General features: G+C 33.1%; 5 protein-coding genes across 17 annotated transcripts in view; 2 read left to right on the top strand and 3 right to left on the bottom strand.

Moving 5' to 3' along the window:
- Positions 1 to 113: 113 nt before the first annotated feature.
- Afti (aftiphilin) lies at positions 114 to 3,573 on the top strand. Of its 5 annotated transcripts, XM_090174091.1 has the most exons (8): positions 121 to 226; positions 357 to 541; positions 620 to 1,348; positions 1,623 to 1,735; positions 1,803 to 1,923; positions 2,433 to 2,573; positions 2,764 to 2,911; positions 2,978 to 3,573. In XM_090174091.1, exons 2-8 carry the CDS (start codon positions 365 to 367, stop codon positions 3,244 to 3,246), a joined length of 1,698 nt encoding a protein of 565 aa, XP_090030217.1. In that variant the 5' UTR covers positions 121 to 226; positions 357 to 364; the 3' UTR covers positions 3,247 to 3,573. The 5 variants fall into 5 exon arrangements, with proteins under 5 accessions (XP_090030219.1, XP_090030220.1, XP_090030216.1 ...); XM_090174093.1 differs by having other exon boundaries at positions 114 to 541; positions 620 to 1,300; XM_090174090.1 differs by having other exon boundaries at positions 116 to 541.
- Positions 3,574 to 3,958: 385 nt separating this feature from the next.
- On the bottom strand, positions 3,959 to 13,502 carry wdb (serine/threonine-protein phosphatase regulatory subunit widerborst). 3 transcript variants are annotated; one of them, XM_090174097.1, is made up of 12 exons: positions 12,986 to 13,502; positions 12,588 to 12,908; positions 10,025 to 10,588; positions 9,748 to 9,944; positions 9,478 to 9,579; positions 9,307 to 9,399; positions 9,112 to 9,242; positions 8,825 to 9,047; positions 8,715 to 8,765; positions 7,635 to 7,754; positions 6,816 to 7,045; positions 3,959 to 6,643 (listed from the first exon to the last, which is right to left on the bottom strand). In XM_090174097.1, exons 3-12 carry the CDS (start codon positions 10,185 to 10,187, stop codon positions 6,418 to 6,420), a joined length of 1,536 nt encoding a protein of 511 aa, XP_090030223.1. In that variant the 5' UTR covers positions 10,188 to 10,588; positions 12,588 to 12,908; positions 12,986 to 13,502; the 3' UTR covers positions 3,959 to 6,417. The 3 variants fall into 3 exon arrangements, with proteins under 3 accessions (XP_090030223.1, XP_090030224.1, XP_090030222.1); XM_090174098.1 differs by having other exon boundaries at positions 12,588 to 12,675; positions 12,745 to 13,502; XM_090174096.1 differs by having other exon boundaries at positions 12,588 to 13,502.
- A 331-nt stretch (positions 13,503 to 13,833) lies between these two features.
- Positions 13,834 to 16,042, top strand: ENGase (cytosolic endo-beta-N-acetylglucosaminidase). Of its 2 annotated transcripts, none has more exons than XM_090174101.1 (9): positions 13,834 to 14,046; positions 14,118 to 14,266; positions 14,323 to 14,626; positions 14,686 to 14,851; positions 14,919 to 15,022; positions 15,081 to 15,189; positions 15,250 to 15,434; positions 15,507 to 15,773; positions 15,848 to 16,042. In XM_090174101.1, exons 1-9 carry the CDS (start codon positions 13,892 to 13,894, stop codon positions 15,984 to 15,986), a joined length of 1,578 nt encoding a protein of 525 aa, XP_090030227.1. In that variant the 5' UTR covers positions 13,834 to 13,891; the 3' UTR covers positions 15,987 to 16,042. The 2 variants fall into 2 exon arrangements, with proteins under 2 accessions (XP_090030227.1, XP_090030228.1); XM_090174102.1 differs by having other exon boundaries at positions 13,911 to 14,046; positions 14,118 to 14,253.
- Positions 15,977 to 19,039, bottom strand: LOC149948914 (triokinase/FMN cyclase-like). The gene is made up of 12 exons (XM_090174099.1): positions 18,795 to 19,039; positions 18,621 to 18,731; positions 18,377 to 18,561; positions 18,233 to 18,311; positions 18,051 to 18,175; positions 17,874 to 17,958; positions 17,722 to 17,811; positions 17,536 to 17,652; positions 17,340 to 17,474; positions 17,124 to 17,258; positions 16,805 to 17,058; positions 15,977 to 16,744 (listed from the first exon to the last, which is right to left on the bottom strand). The coding sequence occupies exons 1-12, from the start codon at positions 19,003 to 19,005 to the stop codon at positions 16,490 to 16,492; spliced, it is 1,782 nt and encodes a 593-aa protein (XP_090030225.1). The 5' UTR covers positions 19,006 to 19,039; the 3' UTR covers positions 15,977 to 16,489.
- Positions 19,040 to 19,474: 435 nt separating this feature from the next.
- LOC149948915 (5'-3' exonuclease PLD3-like) overlaps positions 19,475 to 22,152 on the bottom strand; it is a 123,316-nt gene continuing 120,638 nt past the window's right edge. For all 6 annotated transcript variants that reach the window (XM_090172797.1, XM_090172795.1, XM_090172796.1 and 3 more), the window contains one exon: positions 19,475 to 20,228. In XM_090172797.1, the coding sequence (XP_090028923.1) occupies positions 20,112 to 20,228 (117 nt within the window). In that variant the 3' untranslated portion in view covers positions 19,475 to 20,111. The remainder of the gene's footprint in view (positions 20,229 to 22,152) is intronic.

The following is a 22,152-nucleotide window of genomic DNA, read 5'->3' on the forward strand; positions in this document are numbered from 1 at the left end:
ATGGTACCGTCGTACGTTGGAGCACTGTGATCATTGGTTAAATCAAGTTTGACACAAACCAATGACTTTTATGGAAAACCGGGATCAATCTTATTGGGCGTGGCCTTTTGGGGTCAAAAAGATCAAGTTGAAATATTTTAAAAATGAGCCTACTTTTACATTTCGTATGGAAATTTTGCAGTATTAACATAAAATTAGGGTAATGAATTTAAGTGGCTTATACCAAGTATGTATCCATTTTTTAAAAACGGAATGTTTTGAGGTTAAATTACTAGCTCCGCTAGTGCAGTAGGGTGTGTGTAGCTAGGGCATATGTTTGGTTTCTTGATGAAAACTTGAAAATTGGATTAATTCAGCTTTTGCAATGGCTTCAAATTTCATTCCAATGCTCTCTTCGAGCCCACCACCACTGGACGATGCGGGATCTGTAGATGAAGATGATGATGATTTCCACGATTTTTTGAGTGCATCTAAGGTACTTGATTCTCCTAGTGATAGCCCAGTTAAAACTCCAGCTACAACTCCAATAAAAAATGCTCTTGTGAGTAGTTTGGAATATGAAAGATCTGGGAGGGGCATAAATTTACCTCTTACTAAACCACAAATTTTTTTTCATCAGCCATGTCATAATCCTGAGCAAATTAATGATGAAAAATCTCATGATTTCTCTACTCAATTACGCACTGAAAAAGATGAATTAAACTGCTCTAGTGATTTTCAAAATGTTTCTAGTCATAATGGAACCGAGTCTCCGGACCTCAATAGCTCAAAGGAATTCACTGAATTTTACACTTGCAGTAGCAAGACGACTGAAGATGATTTGGATATAAATATTCCAATATCAGATTTTGATAACCAAGCAGAAAATAAATCAGAAAACTTTGAGAAGCCCATTAAAAACAATTCTTTTGTATATAAAGATGAAGAGAAAGAACTACCAATAATAGAAAATATACCAAATATTGTAGAAGAAAGTCCTCCTAAAGTATTTCATGTGGAAGATGAAAAAAGTAGTGATATAACTCAAGACATTCCAAACGAGAACCCTCTTGTGTACAATGATGATGATGACGAATTTGCTGACTTTGAATCTGCCAATTTTGATAAACAATCGACTTTTAGTAAAAATGAATTTCAAAATGACTTTGGAGAGTTAGATAATTACGATTCTGGTTCAGTGGAAGGTGATAAAGATGAGTTATTTGCCGATTTTGCAACTGCTTCATATGATCCTGATGATGTTAATCAGTCTTTTACGGATTTCGAAGCAGCAGATAATGAATGGGCTGATTTTAACGCAGTAACTAGTCTAGATAAACCTAATTTTATAAGTCACGATGTCCAGCAGGTGTTAACACATATCATTATACTAGCAGAAGTAAATGAACTAAAGTTATCACAAAATGTTATTCTACTAAAAAATAAGGGCAGTCTAGCCATTCTCATCCCCTCCTACCATTTGTTGATGGTGAAATTATGGAGATTTCACTAGATGATAGTGCTAAGCCGACAAAGACTGGAAGTTTTTACTTACATTATAGCTATCCAATAACTTCATTTCATTTACTTCAGATTACTAAAATGGTTCGAAATTAAAAAACTTAATACTTTTGTTTATATAGCCAACTCATTCAAAACAGCTTCTTCAACAATTTGTATCTGCATTTCCTAATTCAAGTGAACAGAGCTTGTGCGAAGAAATATTTCCAAAGTTATCTGATACTTTATTATCTAGGTACATCTATTGACCTTTTGTGATGTTTTACCCTTAAATAATATTTAAACTGGGACATTACTTTCAGTGGTAAATTATGGTTGAGGTTAGAAGATCTGGATCAATCTACTAGTCTTCGTCATCAGTGGATAGGCTCAGAAGCGTTTAAAAAAACCCTGCAATCCTTAAATATAGATTCCAGAAATATAGTAAGATTTAAAAAATTTATTCACGAAATACAGAGAAGAATGTTACTTGCTGCATTTCCTTTCTTCACTTCCTTTTTCATTACATGTACATGTATCTTTCTTAATACTTTACGAAAATACCAAAAAAAAAAGTCATTAGTAACATTTTCTTTCGATCTGCGGAAGGCGTAATAACGTTTATAACATGCCTGTCCTTTTCTTTTTATGCCTTCTTGAAGGAGTAAATAAAACCATCTTAACAAAATAAAAAAATCATATATTTTTTTACAAAGTAAGACTACTTTTTGCAAAATATGTAGCTAGTGTTTTATTTTTACATAATTTGTTCTTTCAGTTAGTAATTGATACATGTACATGTATTTAACTTCAAGGAATTAGTTCCAATCACAAAAAAATACTAACACTAATTTTTCTTGGTTGGTTGGTTTCTTAGCTAGGATGGTGTATTTTTTAATTAGGCTTCCTACTTTGGGTTTCTAAGCTTTTGCGGTGTCAACTTTTTATTACAGCTGCGTAATCCAACCATTCCTTTATTTGCTTTGGGTCTTGGGCCCATGCTGGAACCGGTGAAAGTAGATACCAGCTTGAGTCTCGAGGAAACTGGTGGCTCCTCTAATAAGCCCAGTTCTCCTCAACTCGAAATGCAAGAGGTAAAACAAGCAACTTCCATGGGATAATGTTAACCTTTATTATTTCAACTCCACTTTGAGGCTATTTCCTTAGTTTCTTTGAAATAACTTCCTGAAATTTAAAGAAAAATTCTAGACTAGCCAAGAATAAGCCTTCTTAAATCATGGGGGTTTTTAGTATTTAACTGATAAAGGTTTCTATTTCCATTAGAACTTTATTCCTCCAGCACAGTTTGATTGGAATTCAAGTGGTCTTGTTAACCCCTTGGATCCCACTCAAGCCAGTTCTAGTCTTCTGAATTTGGATTTCTTCAACACCGAGTACGCAACCACATCTAAATCAGTTGCAAAAACATTCAGTAAGACCGTCCCTTTAGCCTGGTTTCAATGTTGTGGTATAATGCGTTGGTGTTTTTCAACCTAAGGTCTAGAAGAGGAACTCCTGGGCCAAGATTCAAAGCTGGATAGTAATGATCCAAAGTTGCGCAATCAACCAAACCAGCAAAATATGCTTTTGGAACAATTAATGTCCAACATTAAGTTAAGCGGTAGTTCCACATTACCTCCAAGTAGGAAGCGTTCGGAGAATTTGAGTGAGAGTACCATTCAGATTCTGAAACGAATTCCTGACTTATCTTTTGTAAAAGCCAAAGTTCTTATGTTTCCCGTGCATTCTAGTGATCAAGTCTCTTAATAAAACTAATTATAAATCATAATAAATTTAACACACCCTGTAGACAAGGTTCGCGCAATATTTATTGACCTACTAAAAAAATAGTAGCCAAGTATTATTTATAAATTATACGGACGTGTGACTATTTAGCATTTTGGTCAAAATGCCATAGAGTCTTAAAATTAATTTGTATTATGTTAATTTTTTTTCTGTATATTCTGATATTTACTGAGAATATTTTCTATACAAACTATTCCGGTTTGAAAACCCTTTTACATATTAACTGTATATATGTAATGGTAATTGTTAATTACAAATAAAAAGATTATGGTTTACGGTTATAACTTATCTATAGTTCAGAGCTTTCTTTAATATAAGCTTATCAAAGCTGGGTAAAGCATGAAAATAGATTAATACGGGCTGTCAAACTTATTTAATATTCTGTACAAAATTTGCCAATGTTTCTATTAGATTTTATCTCTTCTCTACATTATTTTGTATATTCAGAATAGTGTAATTCTTCATAATTTTTGGGGTTCGCCAAATAAAACCAGTAAATGAAACGTGGGATTATACTTTTAACGCAGGACATATTCCTGCATTCTTATTTACACTACGGCAGTTTATCTTTTTTTGGTTAGTCTTGTTCAGGTCATGAGCGTGACATAAAAAGCACGAATTCATTTAAGGTATACAAAATGATTAGTATAGTAAATTTCTGTCATCACTAAAGTTTTGCATTCAATTTGTCTAGTTTCAAGTTAACAGTAAAACTTTACGCGTTATTAAGAGCTATAATTAAAGAAAAATTGTTAGAGAAATAAAACTAAATCAACAAATTTTCTAAAAATAAAACCCCAAAATAAATTCTATCAAGTTTTTTTTAGTAATTTTGTACCGCTACAATTTTTAAATAATTTTTCATTTTGAGCAAAAAAATAAAATTACTTTCACAGCTAGATCAAAAGAAAAAAATTGCTGTAATCTACAACGTTGTTTATCTTTTTTCAAAACATTATATCACTACATTGTCATTGTTTCTCTCTTTTTTAAATCTGACAACAATAATGTTTTATCTACTAGTTGTCACAAACATACAATTATTACAAGAGAAAATTTGCTAGATTAAATTTATTTTCTATGGTTTTTCTTAAAAGTTAACTTTTTGGATGGGGTATTTCTGTCTGAAAAAGGAGCATGGCAAACCACAGTCTCCTCATTGCAATATATTTCATTGAACTCGAGGCAATGCAAATATAAATTAAAAACAGAATAACTCAAGTTGTCAATCATTTAGATTCTTGTTTCTTTTAAATATATCCCGTTTATATCAAATATTTCAATTTTATATTCGATTACTAACAATACGGTAAAAATTGACTACCTTATTTTATGTATTTTTAATCTCTCTCAACTTATTAGCAAGGGAAGGGCACCGGTAGTGAAAAAGAATAGAATTTTTTTTGTATCAAGTAGAATTAAAATTGCTACATTTTAAGAACTCTCCGACCATTTACAATTAATTTGTTTATGGTTAGTTCACGCTTGTAGAGGATGAAGCGAAAAGCCAGTTTTTCTATAACTTTTTTTAACATTCTTTGAACCTGAACCAGTTTTTATGTCACTTTGAAATGCAAAACACTTACAAGACGCAATTTAGCCGCAAAAAGGTGAAAAAAACCTAAAACGCAGTGTCCTTTCATCGCTTTTATCTTTCTCACTGCATTAAATTTTATAAATCAACTATATATATATTTTTCCCAATTTCAGTTTTTTCCACTAACACATTCTCAAATGAAAAGAGGTGTTTTTTTCATTCACACATTTTATTTATCCGTTAAACGTTTATTCGCACAAAAATTAACGGCATAAATAGGCCTAAAAGTTATCGCATAATTAAAAAACAATAAAAATCCTTTGTCAACGATCAATTTTTTTGAACCATATTAACTTAATGTTTTTAAACACTGTCTTTTTTTAGGAATTTGGGTGATACTGATGGCTTATTTGGGGGAAAATTTAGGAATAAATAATGACGCTATTTTTATTTGTCATTCCTCTACAACAAGCATACTGCACTGGCAAACCTTATTAGGACGGGAAAAGGTCATAGGTTAAAAGAAGGGTTCTTCTACCGCTGTCTCGAATAATAATCTTTTTTGCAGCGTTACTGTTTTTCCATAACACATAGTTTTTAATGGTTTTTGTTAAATATATTTGTCTTAATTCTGCGTAACACAAAACTGATATATTTTTTATGTTTTAATACCACAATGCTGTTATTTTTTTAATATTATATAACTTCCAGTTTGACATTTAACCTTTCTTTATAAAGGGTTAAAAATTAAATTGGGGTTGTCTATCTTTCATTTTTTTTGCACAGACAAAAATGTTCATTATCCAAAAACTAAATTGTTCGTGTGAACGCGTATATTTCTCATCAAATATTATTTATGTAGCACATTACATAAAATATGTAATATATTTTAAAGAGCCGCTAATTCTGTGATGTATAAGTTAATCACTATTTTTTTTAATTCAACACCTAAAAAAATGGTTTGTTCTACCCATTTTAAACTAGGTGCAAAATTAATTCACACAGTTTTTAATACCTAGTTTATACAGCCCTTAAGAAAACAACGGAACCTGACTTTTGTTAACTTTGATAGACACTAAAAAAACCTACGGTATTTGTTACTTAAAACTATTAAACTAAGAATGTTGAAATTATTCCTTCAATTAACAATTTTACGAAAGAACTTCAGGCTCAGTAGATAATTATTTCAAAGATGATTAAAAAAAATAATGACACTCCGCGCGTTTGAGAGCTTTCGAGAAAAAATTTAAACAAGTTTTTTGGGACCTCTAATATTGTTTAACTTTAAGCAAAGATAAATATTCACATAGCACTAATACATGCTTTGTGGTTCATCCTCAGTTTTCAAAAATTGGTTGTTTTTAGCCTATGGGTAGTAATTACTTGAGCCTCGGTGTAGAGACAATCTTACGTTTTTTTGTGGTATTTATAATCTTTTTCTCTCAATAACAATGCATTTGTAGGTGTGTGTAGAATATTAAATTATCCAGGCAAAAGAAAAAACCATTTGTCTTGCCCTTTTTTTGTATAACTCGCGAGCGTTCCTTTTTTCCTTAGATATTAGGTAAAGATTTTAGAGAGAATAGAGAGAGAGATCAGTTCCCTTTGGACACAGCAGCCCTGGATGACGACGTAGTGTTATTTGTTACTGGCGCAGCGGTAATGCCACCCGATCCTGTACCAGAAGTGGCCAAGGGTAAAACTCCATTGGCACTGTTGCTCACAGTCGGGGAGGTAGCATTCAGTTTGGCCTTATGGTTTAATTCTAACTGTGACAGTTTTTTCCAAAGTTCATCACGTTCTTTCTCTTTCTTTTTTTCTCTACCAGAAAGAATACCCTTTTTAATGAAAATGATAAATAGGAAAGGGTCTGGTCTCTGTTAGTGCCAAATGAAATAGTAACTACTCGAGACGAGATCCTCAAATATAAAATTGATACAAAAAAATACCCTAAATTGTATCAGTATAGCCAGAAAGTCAAAATTTCATTTACTTTTGCCTTTCCGATTTGTAAGAGGCCGTTAGCTCGTCAAAGAGCTTGGAATTCATTTCCATGAATGTCTTCAAGACATTGTAGACTAGGGCAATGATCGTTTGGTTCCAATGCTCTTTCGAGATGCGATAGAGTGCTGGGAACATAACAGGCATGGTCACAGCGTTGCTGTCTTCGATTAGGCTCAATATATACTCGTTGTTCCAAAAGTATAACGCTCTCTCTGCAACCTTTTTTTTTTTCATAAGTAACGAATAACCAAATATTAACTTCATAGTACATTGGAGGAGGTGGTATGATACCTTCAGACAATTTATAAGTTTTAAACTTGTCCGATGAATACCAATCAATATTACTTTAACACTCTGTTCCCATTTTTTTTTTATTAAAGTTAGTGTTGGTTGCATAAAACTTTCATTTTTAGGACAAAATCTTTCAAATCCTTTATAATTCCATCGCATTTGAGTTTACAATTAACGTATTTCCCACCTTGAATTACGCAACAAGAAATTCTGGAGCCAGCCAATGATATGCTTGACCTACACTAATGGCATTGGTGCCAAGCATTTCTTAAGTCTCAAAAAATCCTGAAAAACTGGCTTTACTAACCATTTATCAATTTTTATAAAATTATTTGCGTTTGTATAAAGAAATCTGCCCTTTAGATAACTCTTAAAATTACACGCAACCAACACTTTTAAAGTAAATAATAAATTTTTAGAAAATAAAATTTGAGATTAACATCATCTTTAGGGGCTCCCCATCATACCAATAATAAGGCTTACAGCTACGTCAAACCTAATGAGACAGCTTCCTTACCTGAAAATGTGGACTTGAAACACACTTAGCAATCTGTCTGAAAAGGGGTTCCTGTATTTTGACAAACTGAGAAGGCTCTATAACATCTAAAATTTCTTCGATTTCACCCAGAAACATAACCTGAGAGTAAGAAAATTTAAAATTTGAGTTCTAAGAAAAGTTGAATTAAAGACCATACAAGTTGAGATTTTGGTTAAAGTCGAGAGATAAAAAATCCTGAATAATGGTGGGTTAGTAGGGGTTTATTTAATGCAGATTCCATGTAGTTGAAAATATAAATTTATTTATGTCTTCTACTGAAAATGCATACTTTGAACTGTATGGGGACGACGCGTGCAAGATTATTAGGTGGTTTCTTTTCGCTTGTTCTCGGACTAAAAGTGTACTCTTTTTACTCTAAATCATTTAATTAGTCTACTCCTCAAAAGCGGGAGTTGAGAGTAAACTGATAAAATAGTCTACTTGAATAGAATTTGAGCTAAAATAACCACAGGCAACCATTTGGGAATACTTTTTACCTTGACTCAAACTATTTGTTATCACAAAATCTGACTAAAATGACATCATAAGGTTACTCTTCTCACCCAACTCCGAAATACCAGAACCCGAAAAAAGAAACCACCTATTGTGTTTTGTTGCAGCAAATTTAACAGCTTGACTGTTTTTCCACAATTCTGAATTTACCTATACATTTTTAACCAGTTATAAATAGTTATCGTGCAAAGCCTGAAGAATAAGCGTCCCCAAAAGTTTCCGTAATAATAATGTTTTTCTACTGATTTAAATGGTACAAATAGTAAGCGTAGGGAGCTATTGCTAGCATGCCACCTTGAATAATGGCATTATAAGTAGCTGATGACTTAATCCCATCAATGGAGGAATGAACCACTGAATTACACCTACAATTCTCATCGTACCAATAGATATACTCATTAGGTATTATTGCTATTTTTTATAATCAGATTTGTAAATTGACCACCCCAACCTGCTCAGGGATAAAAGCCAAAGGAACCCTGCCTTTCTTGGTTCTCCATATGATCTCTAACTTGAATATTGTTTTCAAAACAGGAAGAAACTTACTTCTTTTTGGCTACATGTTTTAGGCCAAACTTTTAAAAGCCCCCGTATGACCTATAAAGAAAATGACGTTAGTAAAAATTTACACAGCTAGCTTTTACCACTGTTTTTACCTGCTCTGTAAGAGTTGCATCTTTCTCTAGAAACTGTACAACGCAATAAGCAAGCTGAGCGTGATAAAGCCCCAAACATTTAGGTTTATGTAGGGGAATAAGGACTTTCACCAAAAATTGCTTATGCTCAGATTTCAAAGGTAGAGCAAATCCGTTGATGATACTTCCTAAAATTTCAAGTAACTCTCCAACTCCATTAAAATGTTCCGTTTCATAAATAAACCTACAAAAAGAAACATATGAATTGAGGCTGTAAAGGTATTTAAGGGAGGGGTTGAATATGTTACCTTAAAAATATGTTATTGATCTGTTTCCTAATGAAGGCTCGAAGGCCTAAGAATTTCCCATAAATTCTGTGCAGGACTGTTTTTAAGAAATCTCGCTCTCTAGGATCTTCACTATCAAAAAGATCTAAAAGCTGAATTGGAAATATAATAGATGTTAATGAAAAAAAATTGACACAAAATGCTTATAATTCTTACCTGTAGAACAAACTTCTGATCAATCACTTTTTTCCCTATGCTAGGTTGGAAGTCTGGTGATTCCAAAAAACGAAGGAAGAATTCATATACAAGCTATTGAAAACGTAACATTAAAAATATTTAGACTTCCGATATTAGGATGACACACAATCTTTGCTTCCCGTAACAAACCTGCAAATGTGGCCAAGAAGCTTCTAGTGTCGGATCATCTTCTTCAGGGTCAAAATCAGGGTTTTCACTTGGAGGTAGGGTGCGGAAAAGGTTAAAAGCAATCTACGGAAGTACACCAGATTATAAATAAGATCTTCTAAAGTTAAATTAAGAAGAATAGAAAAAACAAATATTCCTAATCGCTTATTTTATAATAGCTAATGATGAAACACAAACCGGCTGATCTAACACATTAAAAATTTTAATATCTTGAGTAATTAAAGTACCAACCATTCTAATAACTTCTGGGTAAATTGGTTCGGTGATGACTCCTCGACCATTCGTAACATACTCAACAAGTTCATTTAACGTAGCTCTTTTGACTTCTTTCCCTTTAATATCCGCAACAGGGTCCATAAAATCAAATACAACAGAACATTGTCGTAGTTTACGAATGAAAAGGTCTTCCTGTTCGGTATTTGGGACATCTAAACAGATCTTTACCCATTAGAGTACGTTCCAAACCAGGAATGAAAAAACATGACTAGTGACAATGACCAAAACAAACCTTTCAGCTGTGGAAGAGCCTGCAGTTCAACGTCATTAGCCGACCGATACCTGGATGAGCCTTGAGACTTCTTTTGTTTTCGTTTCAGAGAACCCTTTTTAAAAGGGTCTATTTTATCGACGAACGTCGTAGACGTGACTGAATGTGATGTGTGGGATGACATATTTCCCACTTCAGGATTATTCTCAATGGCTCTCGTCGTAAATTCTTCTATTAAAGAAATCGCACAAGTTCCAGAGCTCAGTTTCGAAAGTACCGAATGAAAGAAGACTACTTGTCAAAGAAGAAACGTCTAAAAGAATGGCCAATGTAGAGCCGCATCAATCGGAGGTTCTTTAACTTCGCAATCACCTGGATAAATTTGCTCTAATAACGGTAATGAGAAATGGCCTAGACTTAGGCCATTCAAACTTCATGTCCATAGTTCACATCTGACAACTACAATTTATGGTCACTTTTGTTCAACACCTTTTGGGTCTTTTCTTGCAAAAGTCACTTGTTAATAGTCGTGGTATTTTAATTTCACGTATATTCGCGAAACACGTATAAAGTACAAGTATCACTCTGAAAGTAAATAAATACCAAAATCAATTCACATGAAAGTTAATAAATAAATAAAACTACCACTTTGAAAAATGTGCTTTTTTTAAAGTGTGAATACTCTGATCCAACTTAATAATATAGGTGAATACTTTTCACTTTCCCAATTTGCTAAAGCTGCATCACTACCAATATCTGAAATACAGACAAATGTATTCACCTAATGCACACATTTTACTGGTGTAAGGCAGTAAAACCTACATTACTAAGGGTGCTCACGCTCAACTTTTTAAAAAAATAACCTGTAGGACAAATGTTTCTACACTTCTCATATGATAAATCATAATCAAAACTGCCCAAGTTCTACAGTACCTTTTCTTATCCCACAAATTTGTAAAAAAATCATGCATAAGATATGGTGAAAATTAAAATTGGTAAAACAATTAGTTTAGAATTTAAGTTATCATCTTTGAGACAACTATACATTACTATTGGTGTATAGTTTATTGGTACAGATTTTAGGTAGATAGAAATAAATATTTTTTTATCTCCTTTAAGTTTGATAAACAATACAAAGTTTACTTTAAGAAATAGTATAAGATAATTCCCTCATAATGGACCATGAGTTTTATACCTTCTATCATTAAAACCTACATCTACAATAATCTATAACATAATGGTTGGCTTTATTGATTGCTTTTATAAAAAAAAAAGCAAGCAATATATATTTTTATACTGACATTAATATTTACTTTCAATATTCAAATTACCCTGGGCCTGAAATTAAGTTTTGAAAATAAATGCCCACTTCAATTAAAAAAAAATCCATGCCATATCAAACTGAAAAAAAGAGTTTGCGAATAATAATTTTCTTCACTTGGAAAAGATTTTGTAGAAATTATGACGAAATTCCGAGAAATATTCACAGAACATAGGTCATAGAAACTATTAAATACTGATAGGATAAAAATATTATCTATAAAAAAAAAGCCTAAAAATCTAATCAGGCTCTTGTACAGGTTTATCATGTCTAATAAATTGGAAAATTCTTGAAAAAAATTCTACAAAAGGTTTATACTTTCATGCCAAGCATAATTAAATATAACTATTGATTTAAAGGCTAAATATCGGTTAAAAATCATATTACAAGACAATATGCCACTGTGATTGAAAAAGTTATAGTCGTATTTTGAAAGGCATGATAGGAATAGTAATTTAAACACAACTTATTTTCCTACGAAAGCATTTAAAAAATTATATTGATAGTATAATTTATAAGGAAGTCCTACATATAGGACTGATACGAAGTATAGGTATGAAAATACTCAATTTGGCAAAATTTACACTGCAGATAATAAACCTCCCTAGAATCAGTCTCATTCAGGTTCTTATGTCTCATATTAACGTTCTTGCCTTATAAATACATTAGAAAAATGGTTATGTTTCATACTCTTTAAAGACTGATATGATATCAGCTATGAAATTGATATTGAATAGTGTACATTTCTTAATAGTCTCTAAAACTGAATAAAGCTAGCTCTTTAGTCAAAAACCATTCTGTTTTATACTTAATTTGCATAATTTCGTAATTAAACCATACAACTTCATCTTCGAATAGAAGTCATGCAATAAATTTTAAGCTATCTAACAAAATTATGCCTTATTTAAGTATATAAAATTGAATTAAAAGCCTTGGCTGTGAAAGGAATCTAGGCTATCTGTTTGATCAAGCCTTGTCTGAGTACTTTCTCATATGGATTTCTGAGACTAAAAACGATAGCTATAAAACAAGTTACACGTAATGTTTATAATTTTTCGGGATTGCGAATCGGCGAAATTTTATAAAAAAAACAACTGAAGAACGCTTTAGAAGAGGGAAAATAGTTCAATAGTGTAAATATTTCTTTCGGCACTCAAGGCCTACAAATGGGTGAAATTTGGCAAGAGCTAGCTGCAAAGCCCAGCTATCAAACATTCGTGATTCGGCAGGGGTTTTATTTCCAAAAGCCTAAGCTTAGCTTACCTTCCCGAAGCCTTGGCGTCGATGAATTTTCATGAAAGTGCCGATAACCGCAGTGCCGTACTTTTCATTTCCAGCCGATGATATTAAACTTTTATTTAATCATTTAAAACATTATTTACTTTATGCATAATTTATAAAGAAATGTTTATTTACAGACATTATTGATTTTTTGAATTCCGTTTTTCAAGAAGTTCCGCAGGGCTTCCCGAGTTCCGACCGAGCATCGGTTTTTTTTAAGTCATCGGTTCGATTGTACAGTGGCCGGTAGATGGCAGTGTTACCTTTTACCGTGACCCCTCCAGGCGGCCAAATACACCCCACCTTTTTTTAAATTTAATTAAACGTTTCAACCATCAAAATTTGATATTTACACGGTTGTATTACTACCAGTTTCGTACCCATTTAATCCTTGATTGTTTTAATAAATGATAAAGCTGAATTAAAAATTATGGTTTTCTTGCTACTTAAATCTGAAATAGGCACATTTTATTGCTTTGGCAATAAAAATTGAACATTTACAATTTCACAAAGATAATAAAACAAAACATTTTCAACTTAATAGTCTCTTTTTGTAGCCTTGTTTCGTTTGCTTCCAATTTAGATAAAAAGATCCTGCAGCAAAAATTAGCAACGCCATTGAAGATCCCAAGACAAACGCACCAATTATTTCCGTTGGAATATTATAATTTTCCGCTAACGTTATTCTATCTTCGGACGATAAGGATAGCATGAGCAGGCCGCCCAAAAATCCAAAAACGCCACCACCAGTGGCAATAAATACAAACGGGGGAATCTTGAAACCTCGATCCATTAATTTCGCAAATAATTTTAAATTAATCGATAACAGCCTAGACGTAATAAATATTCAACCTCTTGGAAAGAAACTATTTGAAAACCAAACCATTTTATACAGTGGTTCTTTCCTTATCTTATTCGTCCATAGTTGTATAATCTTAAAGATAAAACAGACCCTTAAGATTTTATCTATCTCTTTACTCCATTTGGAATAAATAAGGTCAATAAGGTAAAATAGATCAAACTAAAACTAAATTGTTTTTTAATACTCCAAAAAAAAGTGAAAGTGAAACTGAAATTCCGCCGAAAATATTTGATTTCCCAGAAAAAAAACTTTGAATAATCGGCCCAGTTTCGCCATCTCTTGGTTATTTATAGAAACTCATAATTTTCAACTAGGGGAAAATTGGACTAGTGCCAAAAGTTCAACAGTCAAATAGTGACTGTCACGTGTATAATTTTGACACATTCAAAATAAGCTGTTTGTTTACATTTTGTTTTGGGAAAAGATGAGTGTGAAGCCCTTTGAAAAATTAGAAGATTTATTCAATTTTGAAATATTTGAGCCTCCTATAACAAAACCTAGAAGGAAAAAAGTTTTCTCTCTAGTAAGAAGTAAAGTTCTCTTATGTCATGATATGATGGGTGGATATTTGGATGACAAGTAAGTAAAAGTGTATTTGCTGAATGTTGTAAAATATAAAGAATTACGTGAATTATTATATTATAAAACAGGTTCATAGAAGGAACCAACAACAGTGACGCGTATCGTTTCTTTCACTGGTCAAAATTAGACACATTCGTTTACTTTAGCCACAACTTCGTAACAATTCCACCTTATGGATGGATCCATGCTGCACACAAACATGGGGTGAAAGTTTTAGGTGTGTTTCTTACAAATGCAATTTACAAAGTTAATAATTAATTTTTCTTTTAATAGGTACCATCATTACTGAATGGGAAAGTGGGCAAAAACTTTGCAAAGAGTTATTGAAATCCAAAGAAAATGTCGATCTATTTTGCTCAAAAATTTGTGATGTTACCAAAGCATATGGCTTTGACGGGTGGCTACTAAATATTGAAAATAAGATTGATGAAGGTGATATTAAGATGCTAGAATATTTAGCTAAATCATTAACCAATAAAATGCACGAGGAAATACCTAAATCGGAGGTTATTTGGTATGACAGCGTAATATGTACTGGAGAATTAAAATGGCAAGACCAGCTCAATTGTTTAAACAGGTTTTATATAATATCATAAACGCCTGAAACATACACCTAATATACGTTGTGCCCAACAGTAAATTTTTTGATGTTACTGATGGGATATTTTTAAACTACAATTGGTCTGAAGAAAAACTTATATCAACTCGAGATTGCGCTCAAGAAAGATTTAGAGACGTTTACATTGGTATAGATGTATTTGGACGTGGAAATAAACAACTAGAAGGATTAGAATGTCACAAAGTTAGTATTCGTACTACTTGTCTGGTAAAATAGATGTATGTCTAATATGTAATAAATATTATCTAAGATAATTCAAGAAGCTTGCGATTCAAAAATGTCATTAGCAATTTTTGCTCCTGGGTGGGTGTACGAAGTTTTGGGAAAAGAAGATTTCTCTGTCAATGAGTGCAAGTAAATTCTGACCCAAATAGAGTCGCTCTTTAAAGTGCTAACCCTATATTTCCTTTAGATTTTGGAGTCTTTTGGGTGAATTATTACCTTCTAAAGCTTACTGCGAGATCCCGTTTAAAACGTCTTTTTGTCAAGGTTTTGGATTGAAAAAATATCACAATGGCAAAGTAATTGATTGAGTATCTCTAGAAATTAATAGGATAATTATAAATACTTACTATGTTCAGGTTTCTGACGAAAAAGCTTGGCACAATCTTTGCCTACAAGAAATTCAACCTTCCTTCTCCGACAAAAGTGTCTATAAAGGAATGGAGTTTTGCCTTACAGACTCTTTTAACGGTGGTAGTTGTCTAAGATTTCACGGAGAACTATACAGGAACGAGTTTATCCCTCAAAACAGCAAAGATTTCGGGTAAAATAATTTGTTTTTCCCTTTTGAGTTTAAAAAAAATCTGCCATTACTAATTCTTTTATGTAAATTTAGTGTTTTATTGTTAAAAATGGATGTGCCTTTAGATTCGCAAGAATTAAACGTTTCATACGTTTATAAAATAGAGACAGGGGAAGTTAAAGTGGGAATAGTTCTAGAAACAAACGAAAATTTGCCAAATCTTTTGCTAACTGATGTGGGAGAAGAATTCAATTTTGGTGATACATGTTTAATGATAAACCCTAACTGCGACAACAATGAATTATCTAAAAATGGGACTGAATTATCAGATACCAAAGAAGAAATTACCTGGATTTCTAGGTTAACTTTTACCTTAAATATTTTATCATTTCCAGAGTTGGGAAAATTACTAAATTTGTCTTCTTTAATTTTAGAAATTATACCATTAAAGAAGTGAATGGGAAAAGAATAAAAACGCTGGAACTGAAAGCGATGCACATTCGTGTTTTTAGTAAAAATGATCAAGTTAATAGTAATTTTTCAGTATTGTTAGGCGAAATTAATATTTCTTGACTTAGACATGGTTTTATTTACGAGTATCATGTAATATGATAATAAATATAAGGATAATACTTCCGTTCTTTACGAATTACAAGTAAAATTCATAATTCAAAACATTTTCTAGTCCAGTCCTTGTGGGTGTTTTTTCCTATTGGTTAACCAAATTTGCAAATCACGTTTGCCATTGATACATACTGCGCAAAACACATTTGCATCTGATATTTTAAAATATTACACCTCTAGAGGGACAAAGCAATGGTTTTTAATAATAATTTGAATACTCCAATTTAACTCATCCTAAAGCGTATTTTCACTTTTTTTCAGTATTGGTAAACAAGCTAGTGATATATTACATCTAACAATGTCACTATTCAGTGACATTGTCTCGTTTTATACGTGATTGTGAAGAAAGGATGTTTTACGCAAATGTTACCCTTATACGTATTGTGTTACTTATGATAATATTACTTCATCATAAAAAATACAATTCATTATAAAAAGTGACTACATTTGATTTAAATTAATTGTTTTTGCCATGCGTCAAAAGCTGCTCTAAACCATATTGCCACTGCCTGGGCTCCTGGGTCGGGTCTTTTCAATCTGGCCTTGTCCACATAACTCGCTCGTCCTGCCTTGGCTGCCATAGTTGCGGTAGCGTTGGCGCTTTTTTCTGCTGCAATGACAGCTTTCTCTATCGCTGATAAACATTCTTTCGCCTGTTTATTTTTCAAACTGGATAAATTTATGATAAACGCGTGTAATGGATCGACCTGAAAAATTTAAGTGTCACATGTCTAGCAGTCAAAGTGAAAGCCCTTGTAAACATTTACCATCGTTCGGTCTCCAGGTTCAGCAGCGCCGAATCTGCATATATCATCCAATCCGAATAATAGAACTTCTTTCAAATTATGTATTCCAATATTTTGGATAACTTCAAAAGCTTGAGCCAAAGCTGTGCAGAAGATACTGTACAAAGCGCCAGATGACCCTCCCATAGAACTTTCCATTAAATCCGATATAGTTAGAAGAAATTGTTTGGGATAAATCAAGCTGTCGGGGTTGGTTTCGAGAAATTTTCTAATTGCTGTAATCAAATACCATTATGAAATCTTTTAAACGTTGTGTTTTAAATAAACTTATTTTCTCTACCTTCGAATCCTCGGTTTAAAGTGGAACCACAATCTCCGTCCCCACTTTCACGATCTAAATCATTTAAAAGCTGCTCATTTGCACATATAACTTTGCATATGTGCAAAGCTATTGCTCTCAATTTTGCACACTGATCTATTAATAAATTAAATAAAGATAAATTAATAAACCCCCCAAAATAATTACCATCAATTACATTTTTGATCTATGAACTACCTTCTGTAAGCCTTTGGCCAGGATTCCCCATATTCTTTTTTGAAACATCTCCCATTTGTTCTTCATATACGAGTGAATCAATATTGAAATTTTGAATTGAACATTTGGGCCAGGATGGTGCATTGGTTTCAAAATCTTTGTAAAATTGAAGTTAGGGTTAGAGTTGTTAAGACTCTATTATGTTATTGTTAAATACCCAAATATGCTTTCACATTGTCATTCAGTTTCAATACCGAGATTGAAATGCCAGCCATTTCTAAGGACGTCATTAAAGTACCCACAATTATTCTTTCAACTGTTGCACCCAATTTTCCTGTAACAATCACCAGTGTGAAATTAGTAGGATTATTTCAAGGTATCAATTAATTAAAATTATTAGTACCTAAATATTCAATAGCTTCTTTTATAATTATATTAATTTCAAGTTGTGAAGTTCCTCCCAGATTGTTTAGAAGTATTGCAAATTTTTCTCCTAAAATTACTTAGTTTTGTAAATGGTACATATACGGTAAAATAGTACTATACTAATTATACCAGATTTCAATTCAAAACGAGTCGCTGAGTTCTTGTCAGTCATATGATCAATCATAATTTTGACAATCTCTTTAGCTGAACCCATCTTTGAGATTTAAATCATATTTGTTAATATTTAAAATCTTATTTGTTGATTTGAGAATGTTTCGAACAATCAAAACTAGAAATTTCACATGCTTTTAGTTTCTTAATACCAGCTTCGCCATGAATTCCAAGCCCCAATTCAAACTCATCCTGATTCAAAACAAACGAAGATCCAACTCCTGGAATGCTGCACCCAGATAGACCAATCCCAATTGTACCTAAGATTAAAATCTCTATTTAATTTTAACGTATTCGTTGAAATAATCCAATCTAACCAATATCATCCAAAAGTTTGGAACAGAAAAACATAATTTCAGTAATATTTTTCCCATCTTCAGCCATGGCACCTGCAATCTGTAACAATAATTGATTTATTAATATTTGGTGAAAGATTATATTTAAAGCAAATTAAGTTTAACCTTAATTGCTAAAAGACAACCAGCAACGCCTCTACGCCCAGCCGATTTATCTTGGCTTTGCAAAGCGCAATCATCATGATTGACTAGCATATCCACATTAATTCCTTCTGCCCTAGCTCGATTCATAGCTAGCCCAAAATTCAACCTATCTCCAGTATAATTGTTTATAATAATAATAATCCCCGCTATTTGAAAACAATTTTTTTAGTTTTCTTTTATTTCGAGCAAATATCACTTCAATAACCATTGGTATATTTTCCTAAAATTCTTAAGGCTGCTAAAATTGACTCAGGTCCCGGAGAAGTAAAAATTTCACCAGCAACAGCCGCAGCAAGCATACCTTCTCCAACAAAACCTTGTGAAATTAAAATAGTTAATTTTTATTGTCTGATTTTTTAATATTTTTTTTATTTTTTACCGGCGAATGTGGGTTCATGACCCGAACCACCTCCGGAAAGTAGTAGAACTTTATTTCGCGCATCGCTTAGTTCTGACCGCAAAATTATATTATGTTTACTCGTTAACTGCAAAAGTGGGCTTTGACTTTGCACAAAACCTGTCAAACTTTCTCGAACCGCGTCTAGAGGATCGTTAACTAGTTTCTTGCATTTAGTTTCATTTTTCTCCATTTTATTTCAAACGACTTTATCGTAATCAAAACTTCAAGTAACTGCACTAGTCACAGCAAAAAGTGACGGAGAATTAACCGGGAGACGAACTGTGATAAGATAATTATGGTTTGAAGGTCATCATCGTTTACACTTCGTTCGATACATGTACTTGCAATGTAACCGAGTTTCACGGGCCCTGTACCGTAAGCAATCGAACGATATTTCGATATCCTATATATATATAGATATATACATATATTACCATATCGAATTAAACATCGATATTTTCTAGGGATTTATGATCACTTGAAATTTGTGCAGAATTCAATTTACTGATCTACCTATAGATTTCCCAAGTCGGAATCTTGGGAATCGATCGTAAACTCGATTTCGATTGTTTACAGTGTAACAGTCGAAAATGAAAATAAAGTGAAAATGTAGGAAAAATGTAATAGAATTTTTATTAAAGATGAGAAAGATTTGGGAAGAAAATTGTTGAAAAATGGAAAGATATGTTATTTCTTAAAAAGTGTTAATATTATTATTTTTTTTTAAATAACGTTTTGCATTTCTTTATGAGAATAAATTATTTTGATTGTGTGACAGGATTTTTTTCATATCTGTAACAGGAGTTTTTTTTTCATATCTGTAACATTTGTATTTTAAATTATTTAATAGAAAAGTAGAAAATGTTTTTGTTATTGTTTAGATTAAAGTTAATAAGTGTTTCGTAATATTTTAAAGCATGGTAACTATTATTTTCTTCACGGAAAAATTTTGCGATGAGCGAAGTTTTTCTGATTTCGAAATTCCCGCGAATCTGGATCTCTCTCAGCATTTGCTTTCCCCGCCTTTACTTCGCTTCCGTCATGTTTTCTTTAGATAAATTTACATATCAAGTTAGTTGGTTTTCGTTAAGGCTGTAAATTTCGTTTAGGAATGGGGAAAGGTGGTAACAAAAAGCGACCGCGACGGTTTTTTATTTTTTGATATTTTTGATTTTACGAAACGTTCTCATCTTGCGACGGTACTGCTAAGCCTGATTTGGCGGGCGTATTTTGAATTCCAATCTCGGAGGAACGTGTCTTTGAAATGGGTTGGCACTGATGCAGCGGCGGAGGAATTCAAAGCGGCGTCGTTCGTGCAGTTGTTGTTGTTGTTTCCGGTTGAGGCTGACTGGTCAATAAAAATTCCCACTGAACCGTCGTGCAACAAAGAATTCCCCGACCAAGAAGATGTACCTTTGAAATAAAATATGAGGTTCAATCCGCGATCACAACGTGTCGTGCGGGATTTATTTTAACTACGATTTTTGTCGGTTATCGTGCATAATGTTGAAAACACTATATAGTGTTTCTTTGGAAATGTTTGTAAGTTGCATCTTTAAATATTTGGTTCGTTGTTATCAGTACTGTTAAGCCTAGTTCCCACTTAGCGAATAAAATTTGCAATTTTTTCAAATTCGCCGCTAAAGTCGCGTCTCCGCGGTATCTAGCGAATGTTCTATTTTTTGACGTCCACACCTTGGCGATAAAAAGCTTCAGCCAATCAGAAAACGCGTTCCCTCGATCTATTCCGCTCCCGTCCGTCACTTACTAAGCCTAGGTCTTTAGAAAAGCGGCTCAGCCAACTTGACCAAGATACTGAAGTAAAGGTAATTATCTCACGAATAGAATCGTTTATTTATTGAAATTATCAACAGGAACATCCATTTGGTTCTTTTGAACTGATGTTTTATGTTAGGCCTAAAACATTACTAAAAACCCGCACGAGTTGTTTTCAGCGTTTTTAAATTTTCGCGCTAAAGTGAGAACCGCTTCCCCCCTGCCCCCCCCCCTGGCTACGCCACTGAGCCTTGGTTTCCACTAGCGCGCGTAACGACGCATCACCCAACTTTCTTTTGCACGTACAAACGCTTTGACGGCGTAGAAAAATGACGTGCGCTAGTGGAAACAAAACTTTTTTGTTTTCAGATAGTTTGGTGTCATCATTGGTAAAGAAAGCAAACCGTCGCCGTTCAAACAAAACCACGTAACTTGAGACACGTGGTTTTGTAAAAATGGACGGATTTTGAAATGACGTTTTAGCGCACGACACTACAGATACATGTCTTGGGCACACCGCCTTCTTTGCGTGCTTTTTTGACCATAACATGTAGAGGTATTTTCACGCGCAAAATGAATTTTAAAAGCCGTCAATTGACATATTCAGACTCTACACCCCAATTTACTTATATAACATTAATAGGTTGCAATTGAATTTCTTTTTTTAAATCGAGAAAGCATTTAAACGTATCTTTGATATTCACAACGCATTTCGCGCAAAAGCACGTATCTTGCTTATTGTCAGCTCCTATCTCACTACATGACGCAAGACCACGTATCTCTAAAAATTCCCCTTTAGCAAAATATTTTTAAATTAAAATCCTCATAAATTCAATATTGAAACGAAATTATTTAACTATAAAATTAACTTGCGTGTAAAAACCTAACACGCGATTTCACAAGTCCCTGCAAAATCAAACATCTATTTTTCTCAAAAAGGCCACCGAAAAGATACGTGGTTTTGTTTTAACGGCGACGAAACTTGTGTGCTGCTAGCTTGCATTACGTACAACTATTGATTTCCTGTATAGTTTTTGGCGGGGCTCAGATTGATATCTTATTATCGGTTCAGGAATGGATTTAAAAGGTAATTGGTATTTTATTTGTGGTCGCAATACTTTAGATCGGGATTCAGGAATGGGTATGATAAAATTAACAGGTAATGTTTCAGTTTCAAATGCATCTCTATCATATTTTTTCGGCCAAAATAGATGGCTTCGCAATTGCTTTTTTAAAATTAATAATAAATTTCGTCATCGTTTTGCTAAGATAAAAGTGTAGTATTTATAGGCTCAGAAGTCTTCGCGAGCGAAACGAGTCTAGGAGGTGTAACGGCGCTTGTTTCTCCGAGGTAGTGACAGTGGCGTAGACAAGGGGGGTTTCTGGGTCCAGACCCCCCCTTGGGTCTACCTTTGACTCTACTAAATTTCCAAATACTTCTGAACTTAACATTCACATATTTCAACCCCCTCTCGACGAATATCTGGCTACGCCACTGGTAGCGCCTATGATCTAGCGTATGCTACACACAAATTAAAACGTTTTTTCTTAAATAAACATA

The sequence above is a fragment of the Leiobunum rupestre genome, chromosome 4 (genome assembly GCF_980474605.1).
Source record: "Leiobunum rupestre chromosome 4, qqLeiRupe1.1.hap1, whole genome shotgun sequence".
Lineage (NCBI taxonomy): Eukaryota > Metazoa > Arthropoda > Arachnida > Opiliones > Sclerosomatidae > Leiobunum > Leiobunum rupestre.

What these genes read in the sequence shown, in the direction of transcription:
- Afti (XM_090174090.1), top strand. Translation starts at nt 365, where the DNA reads ATGGCTTCAAATTTCATTCCAATGCTCTCTTCGAGCCCACCACCACTG. An exon ending in ATATAGATTCCAGAAATATA is followed by an intron (nt 1,924 to 2,432) that starts GTAAGATTTAAA and finishes TTTTTATTACAG; the next exon opens with CTGCGTAATCCAACCATTCC. An exon ending in ATCAGTTGCAAAAACATTCA is followed by an intron (nt 2,912 to 2,977) that starts GTAAGACCGTCC and finishes TTTCAACCTAAG; the next exon opens with GTCTAGAAGAGGAACTCCTG.
- wdb (XM_090174097.1), bottom strand. Translation starts at nt 10,187, where the DNA reads ATGTCATCCCACACATCACATTCAGTCACGTCTACGACGTTCGTCGAT. An exon ending in CTTCTTGGCCACATTTGCAG is followed by an intron (nt 9,400 to 9,477) that starts GTTTGTTACGGG and finishes CGTTTTCAATAG; the next exon opens with CTTGTATATGAATTCTTCCT. An exon ending in ATGCAACTCTTACAGAGCAG is followed by an intron (nt 8,766 to 8,824) that starts GTAAAAACAGTG and finishes TTTTCTTTATAG; the next exon opens with GTCATACGGGGGCTTTTAAA.
- ENGase (XM_090174101.1), top strand. Translation starts at nt 13,892, where the DNA reads ATGAGTGTGAAGCCCTTTGAAAAATTAGAAGATTTATTCAATTTTGAA. An exon ending in GGTGGATATTTGGATGACAA is followed by an intron (nt 14,047 to 14,117) that starts GTAAGTAAAAGT and finishes ATTATAAAACAG; the next exon opens with GTTCATAGAAGGAACCAACA. An exon ending in ACATGGGGTGAAAGTTTTAG is followed by an intron (nt 14,267 to 14,322) that starts GTGTGTTTCTTA and finishes TTCTTTTAATAG; the next exon opens with GTACCATCATTACTGAATGG.
- LOC149948914 (XM_090174099.1), bottom strand. Translation starts at nt 19,005, where the DNA reads ATGGAGAAAAATGAAACTAAATGCAAGAAACTAGTTAACGATCCTCTA. An exon ending in TCATGAACCCACATTCGCCG is followed by an intron (nt 18,732 to 18,794) that starts GTAAAAAATAAA and finishes TAATTTCACAAG; the next exon opens with GTTTTGTTGGAGAAGGTATG. An exon ending in CAATGTGAAAGCATATTTGG is followed by an intron (nt 17,475 to 17,535) that starts GTATTTAACAAT and finishes AATTTTACAAAG; the next exon opens with ATTTTGAAACCAATGCACCA.